The sequence below is a fragment of the Myotis daubentonii genome, chromosome 9 (genome assembly GCF_963259705.1).
Source record: "Myotis daubentonii chromosome 9, mMyoDau2.1, whole genome shotgun sequence".
In the NCBI taxonomy this organism is placed as follows: Eukaryota; Metazoa; Chordata; class Mammalia; order Chiroptera; family Vespertilionidae; genus Myotis; species Myotis daubentonii.
Genome location: NC_081848.1, coordinates 31020210 through 31042781, shown reverse-complemented (window position 1 = coordinate 31042781; position 22572 = coordinate 31020210). Strand labels below are relative to the sequence as shown.

Here is a 22572-nt window from a genome sequence, read left to right as displayed (position 1 = left end):
GTCTGAAGCTCCAAGATTTCTGCAAGAACCTCAATCCCAATGCCCTGCCTTGTAGAGGCCTCAACACTAGACCCCCTACCAGAACCCTGAAACAGAAAGCAAGTAAAAAACAAGAAAATGTTTCTCAAGCAGTTTCAATCTTATATGGCAGGTGGGAAAGACTTCATTTGTAGTCCCCCCGACGCACCTCTGTAAATGCCTGGTGCTCGCAGAAGCTTGGTTTACAAACCCCTGGGTTAGATGGCTGGAGCCCTTTCTACTTTTGAGCTCTGATAATTAGGGCCAGTCTCCTAGCGTCTTCTGCATAATCCTTGCCTTTCCTGGGTTCTTGCTTTTCCCACGGTGTATCATCTGTATGGAATGTGTTTTTTCTCCTGTTGCTTATTCATATTCGAGCCAAAATATGTGAGTACTCTGACTTGCAATTGTCCATAGCGCATGGTTAAGCAAACGGTGGGGAGCCACAAGTCTCTTCGTGCTCTACTCTCTCTCCCTAGCCAAACTCGCCATTGCCTTCACCCTAAATATCATCTATGCTGGCAAATCCCAACTATATATTTCCATCCTAGAACTTGTCTTGAGCTCCTGACTTATGTAGAGACGCAGAGGCTATGAAAGCTTAGAGGTCAGTTCTCAGCTCCACTAGATACATAACAACATCTTGAAATGAAAAGCTTGAGGGCGGGACTGTTTATTTCTTCGTGGATTGCTGACTATGCCTGGCACAGTGTCTTGTATACAACAGATGCTTGGTAATGTCCATTTTGATTTTTTAAAATATTTTTTTAGAGAGAGGAAAGGAGAGAGAAAGAGAGATAGAAACATTGATGGGAGAGAAACCCTACTAGGAATTGAATCAGCAACCTCTTGCTGATTGAACAATACTCAATCCACTGACACACACCAGCTGGGCTCATTTTGATTTAAAAAAATTGACAGTAATATGTCTTTGTTATGGATTAAACAAGCTTTTGAAATAGCTATTTGTAATCTTTAAAACAATGCATTGAAAATAAGTCTTAATTTCAGAGTTTTATTATATTGCATTAAAGGAACGGCAGGATGGTTATACAATGTTCTCTCTCATTTAGTTCTTAAGTACTTGCAAGTTCTTAAGAAAGCCTTTACCACCAGATGATAAAAATAAACGTAACAAGCAATTTCTTAATAAGTAATATCTTACAAATTACAGCACATTTAAAATAGCTTTAAATGTATTCTTCATAAGTAATTCAGCATATGTGTTTTTTTTATCATGTTCATTTATGCTTAAGAATTAAAGCAATTATATTACTCTGATGGAAATATGGGAAATCTCTCCTTCATGCAAAATACAGGGATATATGCAAGTTGAAGGGAAAAAATCCTACTCTTCTCCCTCATGATCACTGCACAGTAGAGATAATTTATCCAGAGGTAGAAAGATGAAGAGACTCAAAAAGAAGAAATTTTCCTGGAGTTAAAAAGCAGATGACTTAAGAAGTCAGTTTTTAAAAAAACTATCATTTCCCTTCTTCTTTATCACTTTTATCTCAGCAGCTTAGCAATTTCTTTCTTTAGGGTTTGGGGTGCTAGAGAGAAAGGGGGTGGTTTCCTTTCTGGTCTACTGAAAGGCTGAAGCTGCTGCTGACATCAAATTTCAGTCCAACCCAGGCCCAGTAACAGACAGGCCTGAGCTCTAGGAGCACATCCAACAGACCATGCCCATCCATTCTACTGTAAGTAACAGAAATGAACAATGTACGTGGGAACCATGGCGGGAAACTTGTCCCTCAGGTGCAGTGCTCCAGGTCCCACCACATAGCAGAGAAAGAGCAGGAAGAATGGGACAACTAGTCTTTGCCACAGAAACATCAAGCATTGTCTCAGCTGTGAGCAGGACACTCACAGTTACCCACTGCTGCGGTTCACAGCTTTAGATGGAGACGCCCCTGCCCCGGTGGGTCCTCCCCAGTGGCCAAACTCCAGGATCGTAACTGAACCATACTGACGCTTGGTTGTTGTTGTTAATCCTCACCCAAGGATATTTCTTCCATTGATTTTTTAGAGAGAGTGGAAAGGAGGGAGGGAGGGTGTGTGTGGGGGAGAGAGAGAGAGAAACATTGATGTGAGAGAGACACATAGATTGGTTGCCTCCTGCACATACCCCAACTGGTGCCAGGGATCAAACCTGCAACGCAGATACATGCCCTTGAACATGAATAGAAACTGAGACCCTTTGGTTCGAGGCCTGACACTCTAAACTAGTGGTTCTCAACCTTCTGGCCCTTTAAATACAGTTCTTCATGTTGTGACCCAACCATAAAATTATTGTCGTTGCTACTTCATAACTGTCATGTTGCTACCGTTATGAATCGTAATGTAAATATCTGATATGCAGGATGGTCTTAGGCGACCCCTGTGAAAGGGTCGTTCAACAGCCAAAGGGGCCGCGACCCACAGGTTGAGAACTGCTGTGAGTCCAAACACTCAGCCACACCAGCCAGGGCCATACTGACTCTTTTTCAGCACCACCGCCCCCCCGCCCCCCTTCCCCCCAAATCTTATAACACATCCGCAAGAAGAGGAGCTTTTTATTAGCAGGATGTTTGGAGAGAGGCAAGGATGTTGAAGGTAGGAGTCAATGTTTCCTAAGGTTCTTTCTTAAAATACATTGTATTTGGCTTTGGGGCTGCTGACTCACGCAAGGCCGGGCATTCCATCTTGGGGCTACTATATTCCCCAGAGTGCCTGGAGAGACCAGCTCCTTCCCCACCTACAGTATCCACAAACATCTGCGTTAGCTTATTAGAGACTCAAAACAACCCGCTGTCAAGGACACATTCTTCTTGGCTGACTCATGGCTCTCCCCAAGGGTTGACCCCTGGACTGCTTGTGTGTCTGTGAGACCATAAGCTGACTTTAATGATAATTTGAAGGGCCTCTTACATCCTAATTTATGTAACCTTCTCACACGAATAACAAGGCTTCCCTGTGGGGAATCATGGAATGAGTAGTTACTCATTAGATAAGCAGTGATCCCTGGAAACAGGAAGCAGAAGAGAGGCTCTCACAGCCCATGCCATTCCCTTCTCTTGTCATCCACAGGAACTCAGCATTGTAGAAAGCAGTCTGGCCTCGGAGTCAGCAGACCCAGGTTCAATTTGCTGCCCTGCCAGATGCTGTGTGACCTGATACAGTTCCTTGGCCTCTCAGGGCCTTGGTTTCCTATTCTATAAAGTGGCAATAATAATACCTATCCTGCCAGCCAGGGATCTTAAGCAGTCCTAATAGAATGCTGGGGTGGGAAGGCATCTTAAAGAGTATCTGAAGCTTAAATTTCCTCTTATAAGAGCACTAGAAACCTATTCTTGAACTCTTTCTGGGACAGGGAACTCATTCTCACAGAAGGCCCAGTGCTTTGAGCTGAAAACTGCCTCCTTTGGCATTTTACCAATTGGTCTTTCTCCATGTGAGGATACAGAAACAAGTCCAGTCCTCTTCTGGAAGAACAGCTTTCAGATATCTGGAGGAAGTACCATGCTGTTGATATAGACAGAGCAGCCCTAAGTCTTCTCCCACCAGGCTAAGCCTTTAACTTCCTTCACCATCAGGCTTGCTGTTCTCCAAAGGCACTTTAGGGAATTTATGATCTTCAAAGTATCTTGTCCAGAACCAAATGTGGTATTCAGGATGGTCTGAAAGGGCGGGGGGGGGGGGGGGCGGGGAATTAAGTGGATGTTCACCTACCTTGTTCTAGATGCTATGCCTCTATTGATAGATGTAGCTGACCCTTAAATTAGCTGCTTTGGTGGCCACATCTCATTAGCAGCACTTCCCCCATAATCTCAGCTTCAAATACCCAATGCTCTGATTACTATATCCTTTCTTTCCAGCTCATTCCATCTAGTACCCTGCTGGGGCTGACCAGCAGGCCCTGAGCGACTGATGAATAATGACTCTGACATATGTTTCTGTGAAAGAGAGGCCTAAGGGACTGCCTGGCTAGAGAAACAAAACAGACTCATTTACCTGTCTTCTTAGGTCTTTATTATAACAACTAGAGGCCCAGTGCATGTTATTCATGCACTGGTAGGGTCCCTAGCAGCTGCTTGCTGCCGGTCAGGTACTCCCTCCCTTCCCTAGGCTGGCCCCACCCCTGGTTGAACTTCTGGATAAACTCCTGGTGGACGGGACAATTTGCATACTAGGCTTTTATTATATAGGCTAGCTTGAACTAAAATTAACTATTAGTTATTATCAGCAGGGTAAGCATTCTTGAGAAGACATATGCAACTGCAGTGCCCTTTAAGCAAGGATGTCTAAAGACTAAGCATAAAGATTCCAGTAAACACCTGGGGACTCAGACTTGTTTGGAAAAGTCAAAGCAGGGGAGGGGCAGTTGCCTTCAGCCAATTCCCCTGGAGGTTCAGACCTTTTGGAATTTCCTCCTTACAGGCTTTCCAACCAAGGCCCATGCTTCCCAACAGTACCCAAGTCAATAGTTCTTCGGCCTCACCAGGACTTCCCATCCATTGACCATAGTGCTGTCCCTGACCTTTCTCCTCCACCATGTCCTCATGTCCCTTCTTACCCAGTCTAGACCTCACGACACATTGCTATAATCACACCCTTGAATACACTCCCAATTCCTTTCTCTCTCTTTTCCTTTCTTGTGTAGCAAAATCCCAGCACTGATTAAATCCTACTCTCTGTCTACTTCTACACAGCACCCAGACAGTTGAAACTGGCTAGAGAAAAACACAGAAATAGGTTAACTGGCCCCAGTTAACTTCATGAAGAGTAACCTCAAGGGGGCCCATGGAGCTGCCCAGTAATCATCCTCTAGTTCCCGAGTCTGGGCATTCCAGGTCATACCGCCTCCATCCTTAAGCCTCCACCACCTCCGTTCCCATCTTTACTCTCAGCAGATGATCCTGCCTTCACCCAATAGGGATTCCACAGGCTCTGGATCCCACTGCTCTGCCCTCCCTCTGTCCCGCGGATGGGCGTCTGTACTCCCAGCTAAGACTAAGAACTAGAACTTTGCCCTCTTGCTTCATAAGGAACTTTGCCCCCACATCCCATACTCTATTGCTATCTTCCTTTTTTTTTTCTACAGGTCATTCCCATCCTATATAACGACAATATCATTTTCTCTCATTTTAGGAAACAAAAAAACCACACAAAACAACAAAATGTTGCTGTTCAGTAACCTGCCCAAGGTCACAAACCTAGAAGCGGTGTGTGTGTGTGTGTGTGTGTGGTGTGTGTGTGTGTGTGTGTCAGTCTTCCCACCCCAAAAGCCCACCCAAATGTGACTTCATGGGCTGCAGACGATGGAGCAGCTCTCCAGCCAGTGCTTGGTTTGAATGGCTGAACTCGGTAAGAGACCACTTCGCCAAAGACATCCAGGCCAGCTGTGTCATGCCTGGGCACTCCAGGGTCAGCAAGCAAAGCTGTAGGCTTTCAAGTGAGAAGGGGACCTGCCGGGACTGCGGGGACCTGCTGAGCTGCTGAAACTCTATCTTGACTGACTTGCCTGTCAGACTAAGTGTGGGTGTGCAGGGTGCTATTTCTAGAACTCCCTCCCAGCAGCACGCCAGCCTCGGCAGGGTGAGCCAGTAGCCATGATGGCAGACAGATGGGGCAGGAAAGAGTGGGTGGAAGCGCCAATATCGTGCACCCCCATGCAGAGATGACACCTCATAAATCTCACAGGCTTAGCCCATGGTGGCTTATTAATGCTGCCTGGTCCCCACTTAGAGGTAGAAAGTGACAACCACTCACAACATCCCTAATTATGCCGAGAACCCAGAAAAACTCAGGCTAAGAAGGTTTTCCTCCTGAAACACCAGATACTTAACTATCTCCAGATCATAGGCCTTCAACCATCACCCCTCTCCTATCCCCTCTCTGCTCCCAAACCTTCTTCCAGACAATGAGCCCATCTGGCGTTGAGGCTTCCAAGTACATGGGTCCAGTTGGACTTTTCAGACCACCTGGAAAAGCACACGCCTATCGCCTCTTTTTTGTGTATCTGCCAAAACCAATGTTGACTTTAGTCATGCTATCTCCTGAGAGCCCTCTTTCAAAAGGGACAGATGAGCCACTTACTTGTCTGTCACAGCCTGCATGAACTCGTCCAGCAGCTCATCGTACTTCTCCCCACGCACACGCGGGTGCTTCAGGCCGATGTACAGGGGGTCTCTGAGCAGCTCCTGGAACAGACAGCATCCATATCCTCAAGTGTCCTGGTTTAGTGGGAAGGATCAGGGGGTGAGAGGGGAAGAGGGAGGAGGAAGCCAGATGAGCCCCAGGTATTACCTCCAAAAGGTCTGAAGGCTAAGCCCCTGACTGAGGGTGGACTCCCAGGTGGTCCCATTTCAGAAACCAAGGCTGCTTTGAACAGGTGAGCCTCTCCCTGAAGCAGTCTTCCCACCTCTGGCTGTGGCTTTGGGTGTATTTCAGAGCTTCTCAGCAGTGGTGCTGTTGACATTTTGTCTTGGATAATTCTTTGATGTGAGGGCTGAATGCATACTGCAGGATATTTAGCACTGGTCTCTGATCTCTAGCCACTATAAGTCAGTAGCACTCTCAGCTGTGACAATAAAAACGTGTCTGTAGATACTGCCAAATGTCTTTTTTGGGGGGGCAAAATGCCACTGGTTGAGAACTGCCATAGACAGCATCTGGACTGGAGTATTGGATCTGGTCCAAAGCCACTGATCTGGACTCAAATTAGAAAAACTCCTTCCCTCCTTTCCTCCCTCCAAAGTCTTACTGAATACCTACCATGTGCCTGGTTGTATGCTAGGCCCTGAGGATACAAGAATAGAATGATACAACCTGAAATTCTAGTTCAAGAAAGATGCCTACCTTAATGCTAGCCTGTGTTAGGTGAATCCCCCCCACCCCTGCCCACTCCACCTCTTGTAGCTCTTTGTCAGAGCATTCACACACTGTTTGGACACCTTCTGTGTCTGCACTGGTGTGATGACCATGCCCACTGGCTGACTTCCCACCTCTTCTATACTGCCCAGCCCGCCTCATAGAATCAGGGGACTCACTTGTGTATGACATGGTTACTGAGCATCTGTTACTGACATTGGGCCTCGCAGGGTTTGTAGATGAGTGAGGAATGGTTGCTGCCTTTAAGCTGCTCAGTCTCTGGCAGGTGGCTGATGAGTGAACTCACAAACTGCTGAGGGTGGGTAGTTGGTGGACAGCTTCCAGCCACCACATTCTCTCCAGGCTGCTACCAGCCTGTGACTGAGCATGGTGGGTGCTACAGTGGGCCAGTCCTGCACAGCTGGCACTCCTAATCTTTGCTCAGGGATTCCTATTGGCCTGAGACTTTCTCTCAGGGCTGGGTTGCAGACAGAGCTCTTCTTACTGTTTCCTTCCTTCCTTCTCTCCTTTCACCGATGCCATACCTGCATCATCATCTAAGGCCCTGCCCACCTACAACAACTTCTGCTTCCTCCTTTTCTTCTTTCTACACACCTTTGTCACCTGTTTCCTGGAGAACCTGAATGAAAAAAATGGGGCAACAAGCCACAGAGAGACTAAACAACCTGCCCAGACCTTGGGCTAGTAAGCACAAAAGCCAGGATTCAAACTCAGCTGCCTGGCTCCAGATTTCATGAGTGTAACCACCAAGCTCTTAGTCGCTCTTCTGCACATTAACCAGAATTGACTTATTTTTTGTTAAAGACCCTGCTCTAGTTCCATACTGTCTTGATGGTGCTATGGGAGGTGGTTGGGCAAAGGTGCAGGGGACAGGAAAGAACAGGAATGCCTGCCTTCCCAGCCCCTCACCCCCAATCCTGAGTCCATAGAATCTTGAGGTGGGTTTAATGCATTTTCCAAGGCACCAAGGTCTAACTTAGAAAGAGGATGGGTCCTTACCTTTTCTTAACGTCCTCACCCCCTGGATGACACATCCTTGAGATTGTTTAGGATTCTGGCAGGGGTGTGTGTGTGTGTGTGTGTGTGTGTGTGACTAAAGGATGATAGTGGCATACATATGGTGCCTACCATTGCACATGTCACTTTCAAAGTGACCATGTAAAAGCCACTGAAGGCAGCAAACAATCAGGTAAGAGTGCACAATAAAGTAAATGATGGTATAACTACTTGATGGACAGCTAGACATTCATTAAAATGGATGGTTTATAAAAAATATTTTTATTTTTATTGACTTCAGAGAAGAAGGGAGAGAGAGAGAGAGAGAGATAGAAACATCAGTGATGAGAGAGGATCATTGATTGGCTGCCTCCTGCATGCCCCCTACAGAAGATTGAGCCCGCAACCCAGGCATGTGCCCTCGATCGGAATCGAACCTGGGACCCTTCAGTCTGCAGTACGATGTTCTATCCACTGAGCCAAACCAGCTAGAGCAAATGGGTGGTTTTTTAGACTATGCAGCTGCCTGGACAAATGCAGGTGAGATTATTTAAAGTGAAAAAAGCAGGATACAGAATTGCTATCCTAATATCAATCGTTTGAAACACACACATATAGCCTGGAAGGGCATACAAAAATACTGATAAAAATAGTAAAACTCTTGGCATTTGCAGAAAATATTCACTTTTTTAGTTCTTATAGAGATGAAAGGGTCCATGTTAAGTTACACTTTGTAATGTTGCCAAGCCACAGATGTGACTGGTGGTGGGTCAGGCAGCAGAGTGAATTTCTTAGTGCTGCATATGCGGTTTCTGGGGTGAGCCAAATTCTCTAGTGGTACTGAAGAATTTTAGGAGTTTCCAAACATTTCTCAGCATATCTGCATTTAACACAAACGGTCAATCATAATGAGGTACCATTGACCTATAAGGGTGACAATACAAAGCTTTAAAAGGTCCTTATATTTAATTTTATAAGATGTTTTATGCCTGAAATGCTTCAAAGGTTAGCATACAAAAATATTGTAAAGAAAGTTTCTATATGGAGATGACATTAAAAATAGCTTCTTATATTCGTATAGAACTTTCGAGTAATCTCACTCCTTCGGAATCAAAAGTCATTTGATCCTTTGGTCTTACACATTCTCATCCCCGTTTGACAGATGAGGAAGGTGGAGCTCCAGGGCTTGAATACATTGCCCAAGCTGACACAGCCGGAAAGTCGTCGAGCTGAAACCGAGTCTTGCTTTGCCTGGGTCTCATGACAGTGCCCTTTTGGCCCCATCATTTGATGGCGTGGTGACCAGGGAGCCTGAGGTGGCTCCTCCCCTTCCGCCTGGTCTCCCTGAAAGAGTTCAGCAGTGGCTGGGAAGGCCCAGGCTGTCACCCTGCAGACCAGGCTGGGGAGCACGGGAGCCAGAATGGACACAGTCCATGTCCACATCTCCGCCAGCTGGGTCTCCTTTGGCAGGAGGGGTGGAGCTCCCTCAGCTGTCTTAGCACCACGTGGAACAAGAAGTCCACATTCTGCCCCGCATCCCACTGAGCAATGTGTCTCTAAGAATGACTGCCCGCAAGGGGCTGGACCCTGTCTCCTTGCAGCCCTCCTCCATCCTGGACTTCCTCACATAATTGTTAAGAAGTTTCTAGCAGGCAGTATTGCCAGATGAAATACAGGAGGGCCAGTTAGATTTGAACTTCAGATGGACAATAATTTTTTAGTATAAATTTGCCCCAAGTACTGCATGGAATGTACTTATGCTAACAAATGTTAGCTATTTACCTAACATTTAAATTCAACTGCTGTTCTATATTTCTCTTTGCTAAATCCAGTAACCCTATCAAGAGAGGCAGAGGGAATCTTAAAGTTGGCAGGCAGGGCACTGCAGTGGAGAAGGCACTGCTGGGTCTGCTGGCCCTGGTCAGGATGGCCCCATGAGCACCCTCAGTGTGGCCCCCACGAGCACCCTCAGTATGGCCCCCATGAGCACCCTCAATATGGCCTGGCTTTAGAATCAGAAAGGGCTCTGGGCTTTGGAATAGGTGGGGTATGAATTTAGGCTCTGTCACTTAACTAGCTCTGTGACTTTGGACAAGGTATTTAACTTCACCCTGGTTCATTTTTCTTCTGTGAAATCAGGATAATAATGATCTCTATTGCATAACGCAAGCTCTTTGAGGGAAAGGTCCTGTATTCATCTGCATCTTCTCAGTGATTTTGCACATAGCAGGCCCTTGAAAGGTGCTTACTGATTGAGTGGCATGAATTCTAGAACTGGACTAAGGAGATGCTGGATTAAGGACTACGAAGGTCTTAGAAATCACTTGGGTCAGCTTCCTGTAAATGGGTTTTTAAGGCCCGAAAAGGTTAGGTGAGCTGCCCAAGGTCACAAAGCAAATTAGGTGGGATCAGCAGGGTGGAAAGGACAGCTTCCAGATCAGGGGTCTTCCCAGGAGGGACTAACTAACTCAAGCCTGGCTGCTTCCCCTTATTAGGTAGTTACTAAGGTTCAGAACTAAATAAACCTGTAACTTTAGGTTAAGGCCTTTCTCCTAAGCAGGCGAGCCAGAACTTCCTCCTCTGCCATGGGAGTTGAAGGTGCCCTCTGTGGCTGTCTGCCCAGGTCTGACTCCTAAGGGTTTTCTTGCAGCTGAAATGCAAGGAAAATAGAATGGCTTCCCCCTCCTCACTGCCATGTACTAGATTGAAGCTGGAAAAGAGATGAACCTCTGGTCTGGGAAAATCTTCATCTTGCATAGCGACAGGCACACAGTGTTACTCAGAGGGCATCTGGAGGCCTGGGGAGGCCATGGCATTGGGTTCCCACTGCGGACACAGTTCATTGTCTCCCCTCCCCCCCTACCTGGGAGACAGTCATGCCCACCGCACATTTCTCTGGAAGCTCATTAAGCCCAAGGGTGAGCTGTACAGATCCTGGGAGGGGCCCCTCATTGGCCACAGGTGTGCAGACAGTGAGCGCCTCCACTGGCACCGCATGGTGATTGCTGATGATTTATTAGCTGCAAAAGGAGCATCTCCAGAGGTGGGGGTTTGGCGATCCCAGCTATTCAGTAACACCTAAGCACCGTTTACCAGGCTCTGTTGATAATCTGTTTCCATGTGTGTTTCCCCATAAGCCGACAGGCCTGCTCCCCCTTCCCACCCTCCCCTCCCCCCAACAGTCAGTTCCACAGAGATTCACGCAGCATCTTGTTGGGAGGTGGATCCATCAAAATTCAAGACTTCTGCCAGGAGAAGTCCTCTAGGGCTCAGGGGCCATTTTAAAGTCACTGCCCCCCCCCCCACCCCAGATTGCCCCATAGAACCCTTAGCTCAGAGTGGGATGAGGACTGGGGGCTTGGACTCAAATACAGTGGAAGCCATTTCTGCTCGGGGACCTCTTTTCCCGTATGAAATGATGGGGTTGAATTAGAAGTATGTCAGGTCTCTTCTAACACGGACAGTCTGTGGCCCTGCTGTGTGTGGTTGAAGCAAAATGTACACCCCAGTCTGCACACAGCCATGCCGGAGAGCCGAGAGCAGGTGCACCGCCTGACTGGGGTTCCCTCCCCCCACCCGGTTGGACGGTAGTCACATGTCCCTTCTCACTGCCTCACATATTTGTTTTTCCAAACCTTCTGGATGTGTCAGGTAAAAGTGACTCAGAGTTTCAGGGCTGCGGACCCAGATGTTTTCCTTCAACAGGAAGCCCGGGGGTGTTTTCTCTGACTCGAGAGCTCCTGTGGCCCCAGGAGGTTTTACAGAGACACACACACAGATGGTCCAGTTGTTCCGACACTACACACCGTCACGCAGCACCCTCCCCGCACTGACATATTGCTCCGGCTTGCTCTGCGGGAGGGATGTGCCCCAAGACTTCTGGGTGGGAAAATCTTGCAAATGGATTCATTTCCTAAATAAGAACTGTAGTGTGAGAGATCACACAATACATCCATTTGGTGGTCACTTGGTGATTCTGGATTTTTGTGTCCTGAGTTTATCGAAGAAGGTTTGATGGGGGTTCACCTTTTTTTGGGGGGGGGAGGAGACCATGGGAATAGCATGAGTCATCCTGACTTGATCCTGAGGGTCTATGGACCCCCTACTATGTGAAATACCTACCCTCCCAGTCTTCTCTTCCTAGCCTGTAACCTGGCTTCTCTGAGAAGCATGCCATGGCAGACAAGGCTGCTCTGCAGCCAGAGACCTGGGTTCAAATCCCAGCTCTGACATTAGGAGCTGTGAGACCTGGGGTGAGTAGTTAACAGGTTTGTCTCAGTTTTCTCATCTGTAAAACAGGGAGAACCGTATCTCCTGTAGCTGTTGTAAAAATGAAAAGAGATGAAGATACATAATCCCTAGAACTATGCCTGGCGCACCGCAGGTGCTGGTGTTGGTCCCTGTGGCCTGGGTGGGAACAGCTCTTTCTCACTAGGTGTTGCAAGGGCGGGCCAGGCTGTGCTCCTCCTCTCAGCTGGGGAACACTCTGGTTCCTTCCGACAGGAGGGAGCAGGCCTGGAGGAGCTCTCTCCCTTCACAACCAGGAAGAGGTGATTCAGAGGCCTGAAGCCGCAGGGGGAGAAGCAGACACTTTGAGCAGATGTGGCACATTAGCTATGAAAATGATCAATTAGGTGCCAATGTTGAAACACTGACAAGGAGGTATTCCACCCACGCCTGGCTCTCATCCGTCTCCCTCATGCCCAGCAGACTGCCTGACACCGACTAAACACTCAATAAATACATTTAATAGATAAATAAATGTCAAAGTCAATAAATAAATTTAACTTGTTCAGTAAAGAGAAGGTATTCACAGAATAATCTTCATTGAAAAATCTAGGACAAAATCATGGGCACATTATGATTACAATCAGGTAATAACTACATCTGTGTACAGTACAGTGGGGCCTTGACTTACGAGTTTTTTGAGATACCAGCTGTCTCTGGGCCGATTTTTTGCATTGAGTTGACAGAGTAATTTGAGTTAACGAGCTCCTTAACGAGCCCGGTCTCAGAACGAATTAAACTCGTAAGTCAAGGCCCCACTGTATATGCATAGACAAAGATTAGATGGAGCGTTGTGGGAGAAATGCCATTTCCCTTTTCTTTTTTTTTAAATAAAGATTTTAAAGCAACTTTAGTAATAAAAACTCTAAAAATAAAAAAAAAATGACCTTTAGTTACAAAGCAACAGAAACCCAGGCAGGTGGTGTGGTGGGGACGAGGATCCCAGCCTGGCTGCTTTTAGCCGAGCTTCTCTGGGCCTCAGTTTCCCCTACTGTGTAAAAAGAGGGCAATAATGGATGTTCTACTCACAGGGTTATTGTCAGGCTTAAGTGGGGTGGTCTGTGCACACGGCACGGCCACGGTTACTCATGGGGTCCTGCTATCTCTTCTGCTGAGTTTGTTACAGGTTGGGGCCCGCTCTAAACTTCAGCACATCATTGCTGGGAGCTGGACCTTCAACGCCAAAAGATTTTTTTTTAAAATATGTTTTTACGGATTTGAGAGAGAGAGAGAAAGGAAGAGGGATAGAGGAATAGAAACATCAATGAGAGAGAACCATTGGCTGCCTTCTGCATGTTCCCTCCTGGGGATAGAGCCTGCAACCCGGGCCTGTGCTTTGACCTGGAATCGAACCAGTGACCTTTTGGTTCATGGGTCGACGCTCAAGCATTGAGCCAAACCGGCCGGGTAATGACAAAGGATCTTAATGCATCTGCTAGAGGCCACCAATACGCTTCTGGGGAATGCAATGGTCCTTTTTTTTTTTTTTTTTTTTGCCAAGAGCTAGCTTTTAGGAAACAGAGAGTGAAGGTCTATATTAAACCCAGCTGAAGCACAGCAGGAGGTGTCAGATGCGAATAGTCACTGAAACAAAGTGTGTTACATGCATGCATGGTTTCACACATGTTCCTTGTGGCTGAGGGACAATTTCAGTAAAACCCAGGCATCTGGCTCCGGGGAGGGAACCACAGTGCAGAGCCAACCTTGAAGGCTGTTGTTGACGAGCAACTCTAAATCTTGCACCACCATCCGCCTCCTGTCTCCTAGGCTGGTGGGGAGACATATGGAGAGGAGCTTTAGGGGTGGAAGAACACACAGAAACCTCCTGGTCCTGTTCCTTCTTGTACCAGAAGGGGAATCAAGTCTAGATTTGAACAGGGACTCACCCAGCTGCCAGGGGTACTGAGCCCAGCATCCCTGCCTCCCAGTTCAGTACTTCTCCCCCTCCCCTTGTCCTGCCTCCTGCTCCCATGATTTCCCAGCTCTGAAGCAACGTCTGCCCCTGTCCACTCATGGATGATATCTGTGGATGAAGCCTGAATAAGCATCATTCCTCATGAGCTACAGCGCTCATTCTGTTCGGAAGCAGGGACGTGTAGTGTCCAGGGAGGAGGAGGCCATGCAAAGTCAAGGCAAGTTTTCTTGAGAGAGGTCATCGCAGAATGCATATAAATAAAACCTATTTGACAATATGAGTCAAGAATCTAAAAAGTGACCATTCCCTTTGCTTCAATATTTCCATTTCCAGGAATTTGTCTTTAGGAGAAACTCAGAGATGGAAACAGACTGAGCTGCAAAAATGGGTATCGGAGCACAATTACATCAGCAAGAAGATCAGAAACCATCTAAGCATCCCACCGGGGAGGGTTTCCTATGCAAATGATGGGATAGCTGGCAGCTCTGCCAATGACCTTGTGGAAGAATGGCTAATGACCTCGGAGAAAGCTGATGAATGACATTACATTTTAAAAAGCGGGATATAGACCTGTCTGTGTGACAAAATCCCAAATTTGCTTTTACAAATGTCTTGAGGAGAAAAGGTTAGAAGGAAATTACCAAACTGTAAGCAATGATTGGTGTTGGCTGCGTGACTGATATTTTACTTTAATACTTCTTTGGGTTTTCTCAATTTAAAAAATATGAACATGCCCTCATTTTAAACTCAGAGATAAATGTCCTTAGGAAGGAATTCTTGGATATTTCTTCATGTTCACTGACAGAGACACAGAGCTGAGACCACAGGCATGCACAAAGCCCATATCCCAGGGTGGTGGTACTCCCGGGGTGGTGGTATTCCCAGCTGCTTAAATCCTAAACCACCTGGGGCCCAGTAGGTGGCTCTCACCCACACGCTGGGTCAGTTTCTCCCCCCTGGGTTTACAGGACCCTTAGTTATCTGGTCCAGGCCTTGGCCCTGAAGTGTTGAGTTTTAACCCTTTCACTGAGGAAGCTCGCCTCTAAAATGCTGAAAACACCCAGCCTGCAGCCACTTCCATCAGTGGCCTCTTCACTAATGGACCAGAGAGAAGCCTGAGGGTGTGGAGGCTGCCTGGGATCATGGAGAAAGGAAGCAGGGGAAGCCCAAACAGGGGTCACCATGGAGGGTCTCAGGAGGCAGAGGAGCAGGAAGACCCAGCCGTGGCTGAGGGAAGAAGGGCTGGGAGGGTGGGGCGGGCAAGCCGGGAGGAGGATGGTTTCCACTCCACAGCTGTGTAGAGACAGAGCCCTGGCAAAGGGGACCCAGCAAAGAAATGGCCTGATGCTTCGTAGATACAACTGCCCCACGAAGGTGCTCCCCACCCCATCCCAGCTGCCGCCTTCTGGCCCCCGATCTCCTGCCCACGTAGCATGTTACCTCGTTGTTGGTGCCGACGTCCAGCAGGACAGGGAGGCACTGCTGTGGGTTGACCCCTCCGCACGCCGTGTACAGGGCCAGCTTGCCCACAGGGATGCCCATGCCGTAGCAGCCCAGGTCTCCTAAGCCCAGGATGCGCTCCCCATCAGTCACCACCACGGCCTGAGAAACAAAGCAGGACACCATCAATCACCGGCAGCGCCTCCTGTGACCAAGTGCTGGTCTTGACAGCTCTGGCATGTCAGGCTGACAGCTGATGCCCGCTGCCTCTGCTGGGGATGAAACAGCTTGTCTGGGGTGAGGCCAAAGCTCCCTTCAGCTGCAGGTGGCAGGCTGGTGAGGAACCCCACTGAGAAGATGACAGAAAGACACCTGTCTTGCATTCAGAGGTTGGGGTGGGGGCTGCAGAAACAGCTGGAGGGAAAACACATCTAGTCACTCTCTCCCTCAAAGAAACCAGGCAGACAGGCTCAGCTTGAGATTTGAGGGGCAGGGAGGGAAGGACATGAGCAAAGGAGATAATGAAAAACAAGTGTTCATGCTGCTGCTACAACCCTAGGGCAGTGGTTGCCAAACTCATTAGTCAACAGAGCCAAATATCAACAGTACAACGATTGAAATTTCTTTTGAGAGCCAAATTTTTTAAACTTAAACTATATAGGTAGGTACATTGTTATTAACTCTATTAGGGTACTCCTAAGGCTTAGGAAGAGCCACACTCAAGGGGCCAAAGAGCAGCATGTGGCTTGTGAGCTGCAGTTTGCCGACCACGGCCCTAGGGTTTAGAGACCCTGCTCTTGGCCCTGCTCTGGAGTGTGATAAATCCAGTGTGCAAAGGACAGAGCTCCCGTGACATCTGCTGGGCTCACTATTTCACAGGAAACCAGGATGGTTCTCAAGCTGTACTGGGATTTGCCTTTGTGTTTAGGCAAATAATCACTGAAGGGATAACAGGTCGTAGACATAGTGCTAGTTCAAGGCCTACCTACTGTGAATGAACAGATGCTGATGAAGCAGAGGATGGAAATCATTATATTATGATGATGGATATTTATTTATTCATCCCTTTAATACATATTTATGAAGCACCTACTTTGCATAAGACACAGTGCCAGATCCTGGGGGAAGGAGCTTTAGTTGCTCATCTGTGAAAACAAGTTTGCATGAGTCCAGCCCTGACGAACGAAGGGGCCCAAAGAAAGATGGAACATGTACATTTATAATTATGACTCTGGGAGGAAAGTGTGAGCACAGCAGAACAGGACAAAGGCAGCAGAGATGAGGGGACACATGTACCAGACACTGAACAGGTGGAGATTGTCCATCAAGGGTGTGGTTGGGAGAAAGGCATTTGATATAAAAGGAAATTAAGATCCAGGGTAGAGGTGGGGGGATGTAGGCTGTGTGTGTAGGGGTGCAGGGCATGAAAAGAAAGAATGGAAAGTCAGGCAAGAATCAAACAGTGCAGGGCCTTGAATGTCAGGCCAAGGAGAGCCCTTCCAAGTGACAATGAAGTTGTTTATAAGTCATCCCAACCTCCTCACTGTCACTGGTTCCCTCCTTCTCTAAATGAGTTAAGTTTAGGGGCTACCCATCCTTTCATTGGAACTGGTTTTGGGCCAGACATAGGACCAGCTCTGAGCTATGGGTATCCTGGCTGGCCCCAAGTATGATACTCATAGGCACTACCCTATCTAATAAAGACAGAATATGCAAATTGACCATCACACCATCACAAAGATGGCGGCGCCCATAGCCACAAGATGGTGGCACCCAGTCCCCTCAGCCCCACCAGAGTCCCCGAGTCCTATCAGCCCCACTGGGGATGGCAGGCCTGCGGTGTGACCATACCCGCCTGAGGGCAGGTCCAGCCGCTCCTCGCGCCTACCACCAGAGTCCCACAGTCTTTTCAGCCCAGCCCAGCCGGGGGGGGGTGGGGGGGGTGCGGCAGGTGCACGGTGTGGCTGGACCCGCCCTCAGCCCCTCAGCTGCCCAAGGCTGGCCCGAGGTGTAGGTAAGCCTTGGAAGTTGGCTGCCCAGCCAATGCCCAAGGCACGGGCAAGCCTCAGATGGTGGCTGCCCAGCCTCCCAGGGCCGCCCGAGAATCAGGTAACCAGGCTGGCTGAGGCTTGCGCTGCCAGCAGTGGTAGCAGCAGAGGTGTGATGGGGGTGTTGCCTTCCCCTGATGGCCCAGTAGCCTCCCGCCCCTGAGGGCCCCCGGACTGTGAGCAGGCTGGGCTGAGGGATGCTCCTTCCAGTGCATGAATGTTCATGCACCGGGTACAATGAAAGTACAATGCTAAGCACTGGGGATAAAAAGATGAAGACCCATCGTTGTCCTGTAAGAACTTATGATCCATATCAAAAGGGTCCATGGCATCTCCTCACTTATTTTCTCTATGTCTCCAGGGGTGAGCACAGACAAGGGCTGTGCTACCTTTTTTGTAGAAATTGCTGTAGAGATTCTTAAAAACACTCTTCCACTTCTGAAAAGGGGTCTCTGGAGAGTGCAACAGACCCACAAAGATGACCATCCCCCTTAGATTGCTCTGCTGCCTCTATGAAAAGTGCTCACAACCCACAACTCACCTGACCCTCCCATGGCCCTCATTGGTAGGCAGGTCTGAGATTGTTATCTTCATTTCACAGGTGAGCAAACAGAAGCTCATAGACCTTCATATTCTATACAAGGCACTGGACTTGGTGTTTCCACATTAGTTATCTCAGAAAGATTAGATGACTTACCAAGAGCACCTTGCTTATATAGGTGGAAGGCTGTGATTTTAATCAGGCTTTGGGTTCCTGGCTCAGGGCTCCTTCTACCATCCCCTTCAACTGGGTTAAGCACCTGTGCTCTTGGCAAAGCTCTGCCCTGCCTCAGGGCCACCCTCTCCACAGTCTCCCTCTGACCTCCCCCTGGCAACTCCCTCTGGTGGAACCTGTGCTCTCATGCTGCCCCAGGGTACCCAAACTCTGGTTAATTCTCTACCATCTCTTCTAATTAAAGCTTCCTTACTCTGGTTCCCATTCCCTTAGAATTTCTCTCTGCTGAGGGCCAGTGAGTGACATGGAGTTAAATCAACTACTACTCCATGGCGTTAACTCTAGGACTCTGGGGCCTTTTAAGATGGTACCAGAGATGCCATGATGTGCTCCCAGTATGGAAGGTCCCAGGACACTTGACTGCATCCCTGCTCCTCAGAGGGAGTGGCTCACCTCGATCTGTCATCTCTCTCACTCCTACCATACCAATGGTTAGGTTATTGCAACAGCTTCACAACCAGAGTCATCTTTCTGCCAATCTCTCCTGCCAACTAATGCCAAAATCACTGTCTCAGAAGCCCATTTTCCTTATGCCATTCCAAAGCTCAAAGACCTCTAGTGACTTCTAACTGTCCATAAAATAGTGTTCAAAATGCTTAACTCTTTAATGACTTAAATCCAATATACCTTCTGAAACATATCTCCTGCTACTCATCCGCACACAATTGTCTACTCCAGCCAAACTGGCCTTCTCACTCACTGCTAGACACACTATGAATTCACCAATAATCTCTGACCTCTCAGTCTCTAAATCCCCCTGTCCTAGAAGGCCCTTCTCCTTTCCCAGCCGTGCAAATCCTGCCCATTGCAATTGAATATGCTTTCTCCCAGCACTTGTTATATCTACCCCATCCCTGGCCTCTTCACTCTTCCTGCCTGCCTGCCTTCCACAAATATTTATTAAGTACCTACTGCTTGCCAAGCCCCACATTTACTATTTAAACATTCGATGGTGATAGCATTTGGGTTCTTATTTAATAATTTTAAAAATGCAGATTTTATCTCACCACATAGCCTAAAGATGAATGGCCAGGAATGTTGGAGTCTGATAACTATTATTTGAATTTAGGCCCTTTGATGAGTTGCCACATGTAATCTTGGGTTAACAGGTAACTTTTATGAGTTTCAATTTTGCATAAAATGGGAGTAATAACAATACCCAACTCATCAGGTTGTGGTAAAGATGAAATGAAATAATATATCTTATTTTAACCCGGTGGCTTGTATAAAGCAAGTGATTAGTAAATGGTGCTGAGCTTAGAATTATAATACTGATTATTGGGGCAAAGATCATATACTAGAATTCTAAATTGTTTCATTTCTCTCTAGTTTGGTATTACTACAGAAAAAACATGCAATATCTGTGAAACGAGTAAATGAAAGAGAAATGAGAGGGAGAGCTTGGCAAACGCAGCTTTGCCTAAGTCTGGCCATGTGAAGCTCAACAGCATTCTTATCGTGACTCTGCACCCATTCCGGTGGCTTCTACTTGTCATCTCTAAGCAAACAGTCTGCTGCCACTGACACCGGGATGTCCAATAGTCCCCCACACTCCCCAAATCCTTAATCAAAGGAATTCGCTTTCCCTTTTATGTCTTTAAAACCTTTTACTTCTGCTGTCCTCACCCCATCTGTTACCCTCTATCTCCCAGGCTCAAAAACGGCTCAGTCTGCTCTGATTCCTCTCTGTCATTAGTTAACCACCGCTAATTGGTCACCAACTTCTGCTGCTTTGACCTGCTCTATACTTTTCTCATCTGGTCCATGATCTTCATCCACACTGCTCCTGCCTTGGGTCAGTCCATCCATCCCTCACCTCACTTGTGATCTCCAGACTGGTGTCAATATTCTTAGAGTCTCCCTATTCCCTTTCATTCCATCTTTCCAAAGCACAGCCAGGTTTGTCACTTCCTTGCCCCCAAAGCTCCAGTGGCTCCAGATGCCTATAAAATACAACTCAAACGTCTTAGACTTGCATTTAAGGCTTTCCATGGTCTACATCCAATCTGCTTTTTGAATTTTCCCTTTACCCACTCCATGCTTTATCCACACTAAAATATTTCCTACCTTTTATTGGGTTTGTACTCTCTTGAATACATGCCATTTTACTTCTCAATCCCTGTATCTCCTGGATCCAAATCCTACCATCCTTTATGTTTCAAGGCACCTCCCTCCACGAAGCTTTCCTTCTGGAAGTTGTCACTCCCTCCTCTGAATTCCCATAGCATTTTACTTCCCGTCACCGCCCCCCCCCCCCCCACACACACACCTGCTGCTATCTTGTGTTGCTTCCTAGTCTTTCTTAGCAGCTCTAAGCTCTTTGAGCAAGTACCAGGCCTTGTCATCTTTGATTCTGCAGCACTTGACTTGGTCCCTGCAAAGTGCTATGCATTCAATAAACAGTGGACAATGTGATAGATCTACCAGAGACAGCAAAAGGTCTTCTCTGTGGGACTGAACTCAGACCTGGTGTAGATGAAAAGTTCAGAGAGAAGAGGCTGCATCGTATTTTTCATGCTGTGGAGGTCAAAAGGCTGAGGGCAAACCCAAGTAGCATGGTGGCGTTTTAGAGCCCAGCAATGACCATCAGTAAAGTACAGGACCACAGTTTTCTTGTTTGGATGGCTTCAACAACTCACAATTCCTCTGTATTTCAGATGACTAGGGGCATGGTGTGCCACATTCTTCCTCTGTCCACCCAGCTTGGACCTCCACTCAAAGGGGCTAACCCCAGACTAACCTGGGGATCAAGACTCCTTTCACTGGCTCTGGTTTCCTCGGACATTATGGTCACGGGCTGCCCACAGCACTGTGTGTGCGTCCCTCTCCTTCTCATTCTTCCTTTTCTCCTTCTCTTCTTTTCTCTCCATGGCATAGTTTCAAATCTTGGTTCCATTCCTCACAAGCAAAAAATCTAACCTCCCAGCTTCCTTGTCTACCAGTTATACCAGTTAATAATGCAGATTTTGTAATCAAAGAAAACACAATAATTTCAAGAGAAACATCAAAAGTGCTCTACTCAAAGTAATGTCCATCACTAGGTACACATTTCCCCCATCTTTCAGGTAATTTGTGGATACTGTCCCAATAGAAATTTTCTTGTTTTGAGGCAAACCATTCAGAGACCTAATTTTCCACTTCTTCGTACGTTTTGAAGTGCTGCTCAGAAAGTGCGTGTGCCATCGATTGGAACAAGTGGTCATCTGAAGGAACAAGGTCTGGAGAATATGGCAGGTGGGTTAATATTTCCCACGCAAAATCTTTCAATGTGTCTTTAACTGGTTTTGAAGTGTGTGATGGTGTGTTATCATGAAGCAAAATTACTTTGCCGTGTCTTTTGGCCCATTCTGGTCGTTTTACGATCAAAGTGTGGTCCAAATGGATTATTTGCTGTTGATAGTGATCAGTATTAACAGTTTCACCTGGTTTTAGAAGCTCATAATACACCACATCTTCCTGATCCCATCAAACGCAGAGCATTGTCCTTTTTCCGAAGCAATTTGGCCTTGCAGTTGATGTTGATGGTTGACCTGGTTCAACCCATGATTTTGTGCGTTTAAGATCCTCAAAATAAATTCACTTTTCATCGCCAGTCACAAGTCAATGCAAAAAAGACTTTCATGCCATTGAAGCAACATTTTACTGATGACTTTTTGGTTTTCCATTAGTCTTTTGTTCAGTTGATGTGGCACCCATTTTCCTTCCTTTAAAATCTTTCCCATTGCTTGTAAACAATCAGAAATTGTTTGCTGAGCAACGTTTAATCTTTCTGCAAGTTTTTTTTGAGCTTGACACACATCTTCATCCAATAATGCTTGTAATTGTTGATCTTCGAACTTTTTCAGTTGACCTGGACTTTCTTTGTCTTTCACATCGAAATCATCACTTTTAAAGCGTTTATATCAGCCTTCACAAGTATCTTGAGAAGGGACATGTTCACCATAAGTTTCCCGCAGTATATGATAACTTTCAGCAGCACTTTTCTTCAAAATAAAGTAATGAATTAAAACTTCCTGCAAATGCTCCTTTTTTTGTCACGAGAGTCGACATTTTTAAGTGTAAAAATATCTATGATGGTAACACCTTCAGAAAATTTCACATATGAAGTTTTGAAGCTTGTTGTCAATACAACAAAATAGCACACATATCAAGTTGCATATATGTCAACATATGTGTAAGTCCATCTATTGAAAAAAAATACTCATTAACCGGTACACCTG

At 47.0% G+C, this 22572-nt stretch overlaps 1 protein-coding gene across 1 annotated transcript in view; it reads right to left on the bottom strand.

Annotated features, from left to right (window-relative positions):
- The window catches only part of ME3 (malic enzyme 3), a 176234-nt gene that overhangs the window by 36900 nt on the left and 116762 nt on the right, over positions 1-22572 (bottom strand). Inside the window, exons 6-7 of the mRNA XM_059708202.1 lie at positions 15530-15691; positions 6097-6200 (exon numbers count right to left, since the gene is read on the bottom strand). Coding sequence (XP_059564185.1) covers positions 6097-6200; positions 15530-15691 — 266 coding nt within the window. The remainder of the gene's footprint in view (positions 1-6096; positions 6201-15529; positions 15692-22572) is intronic.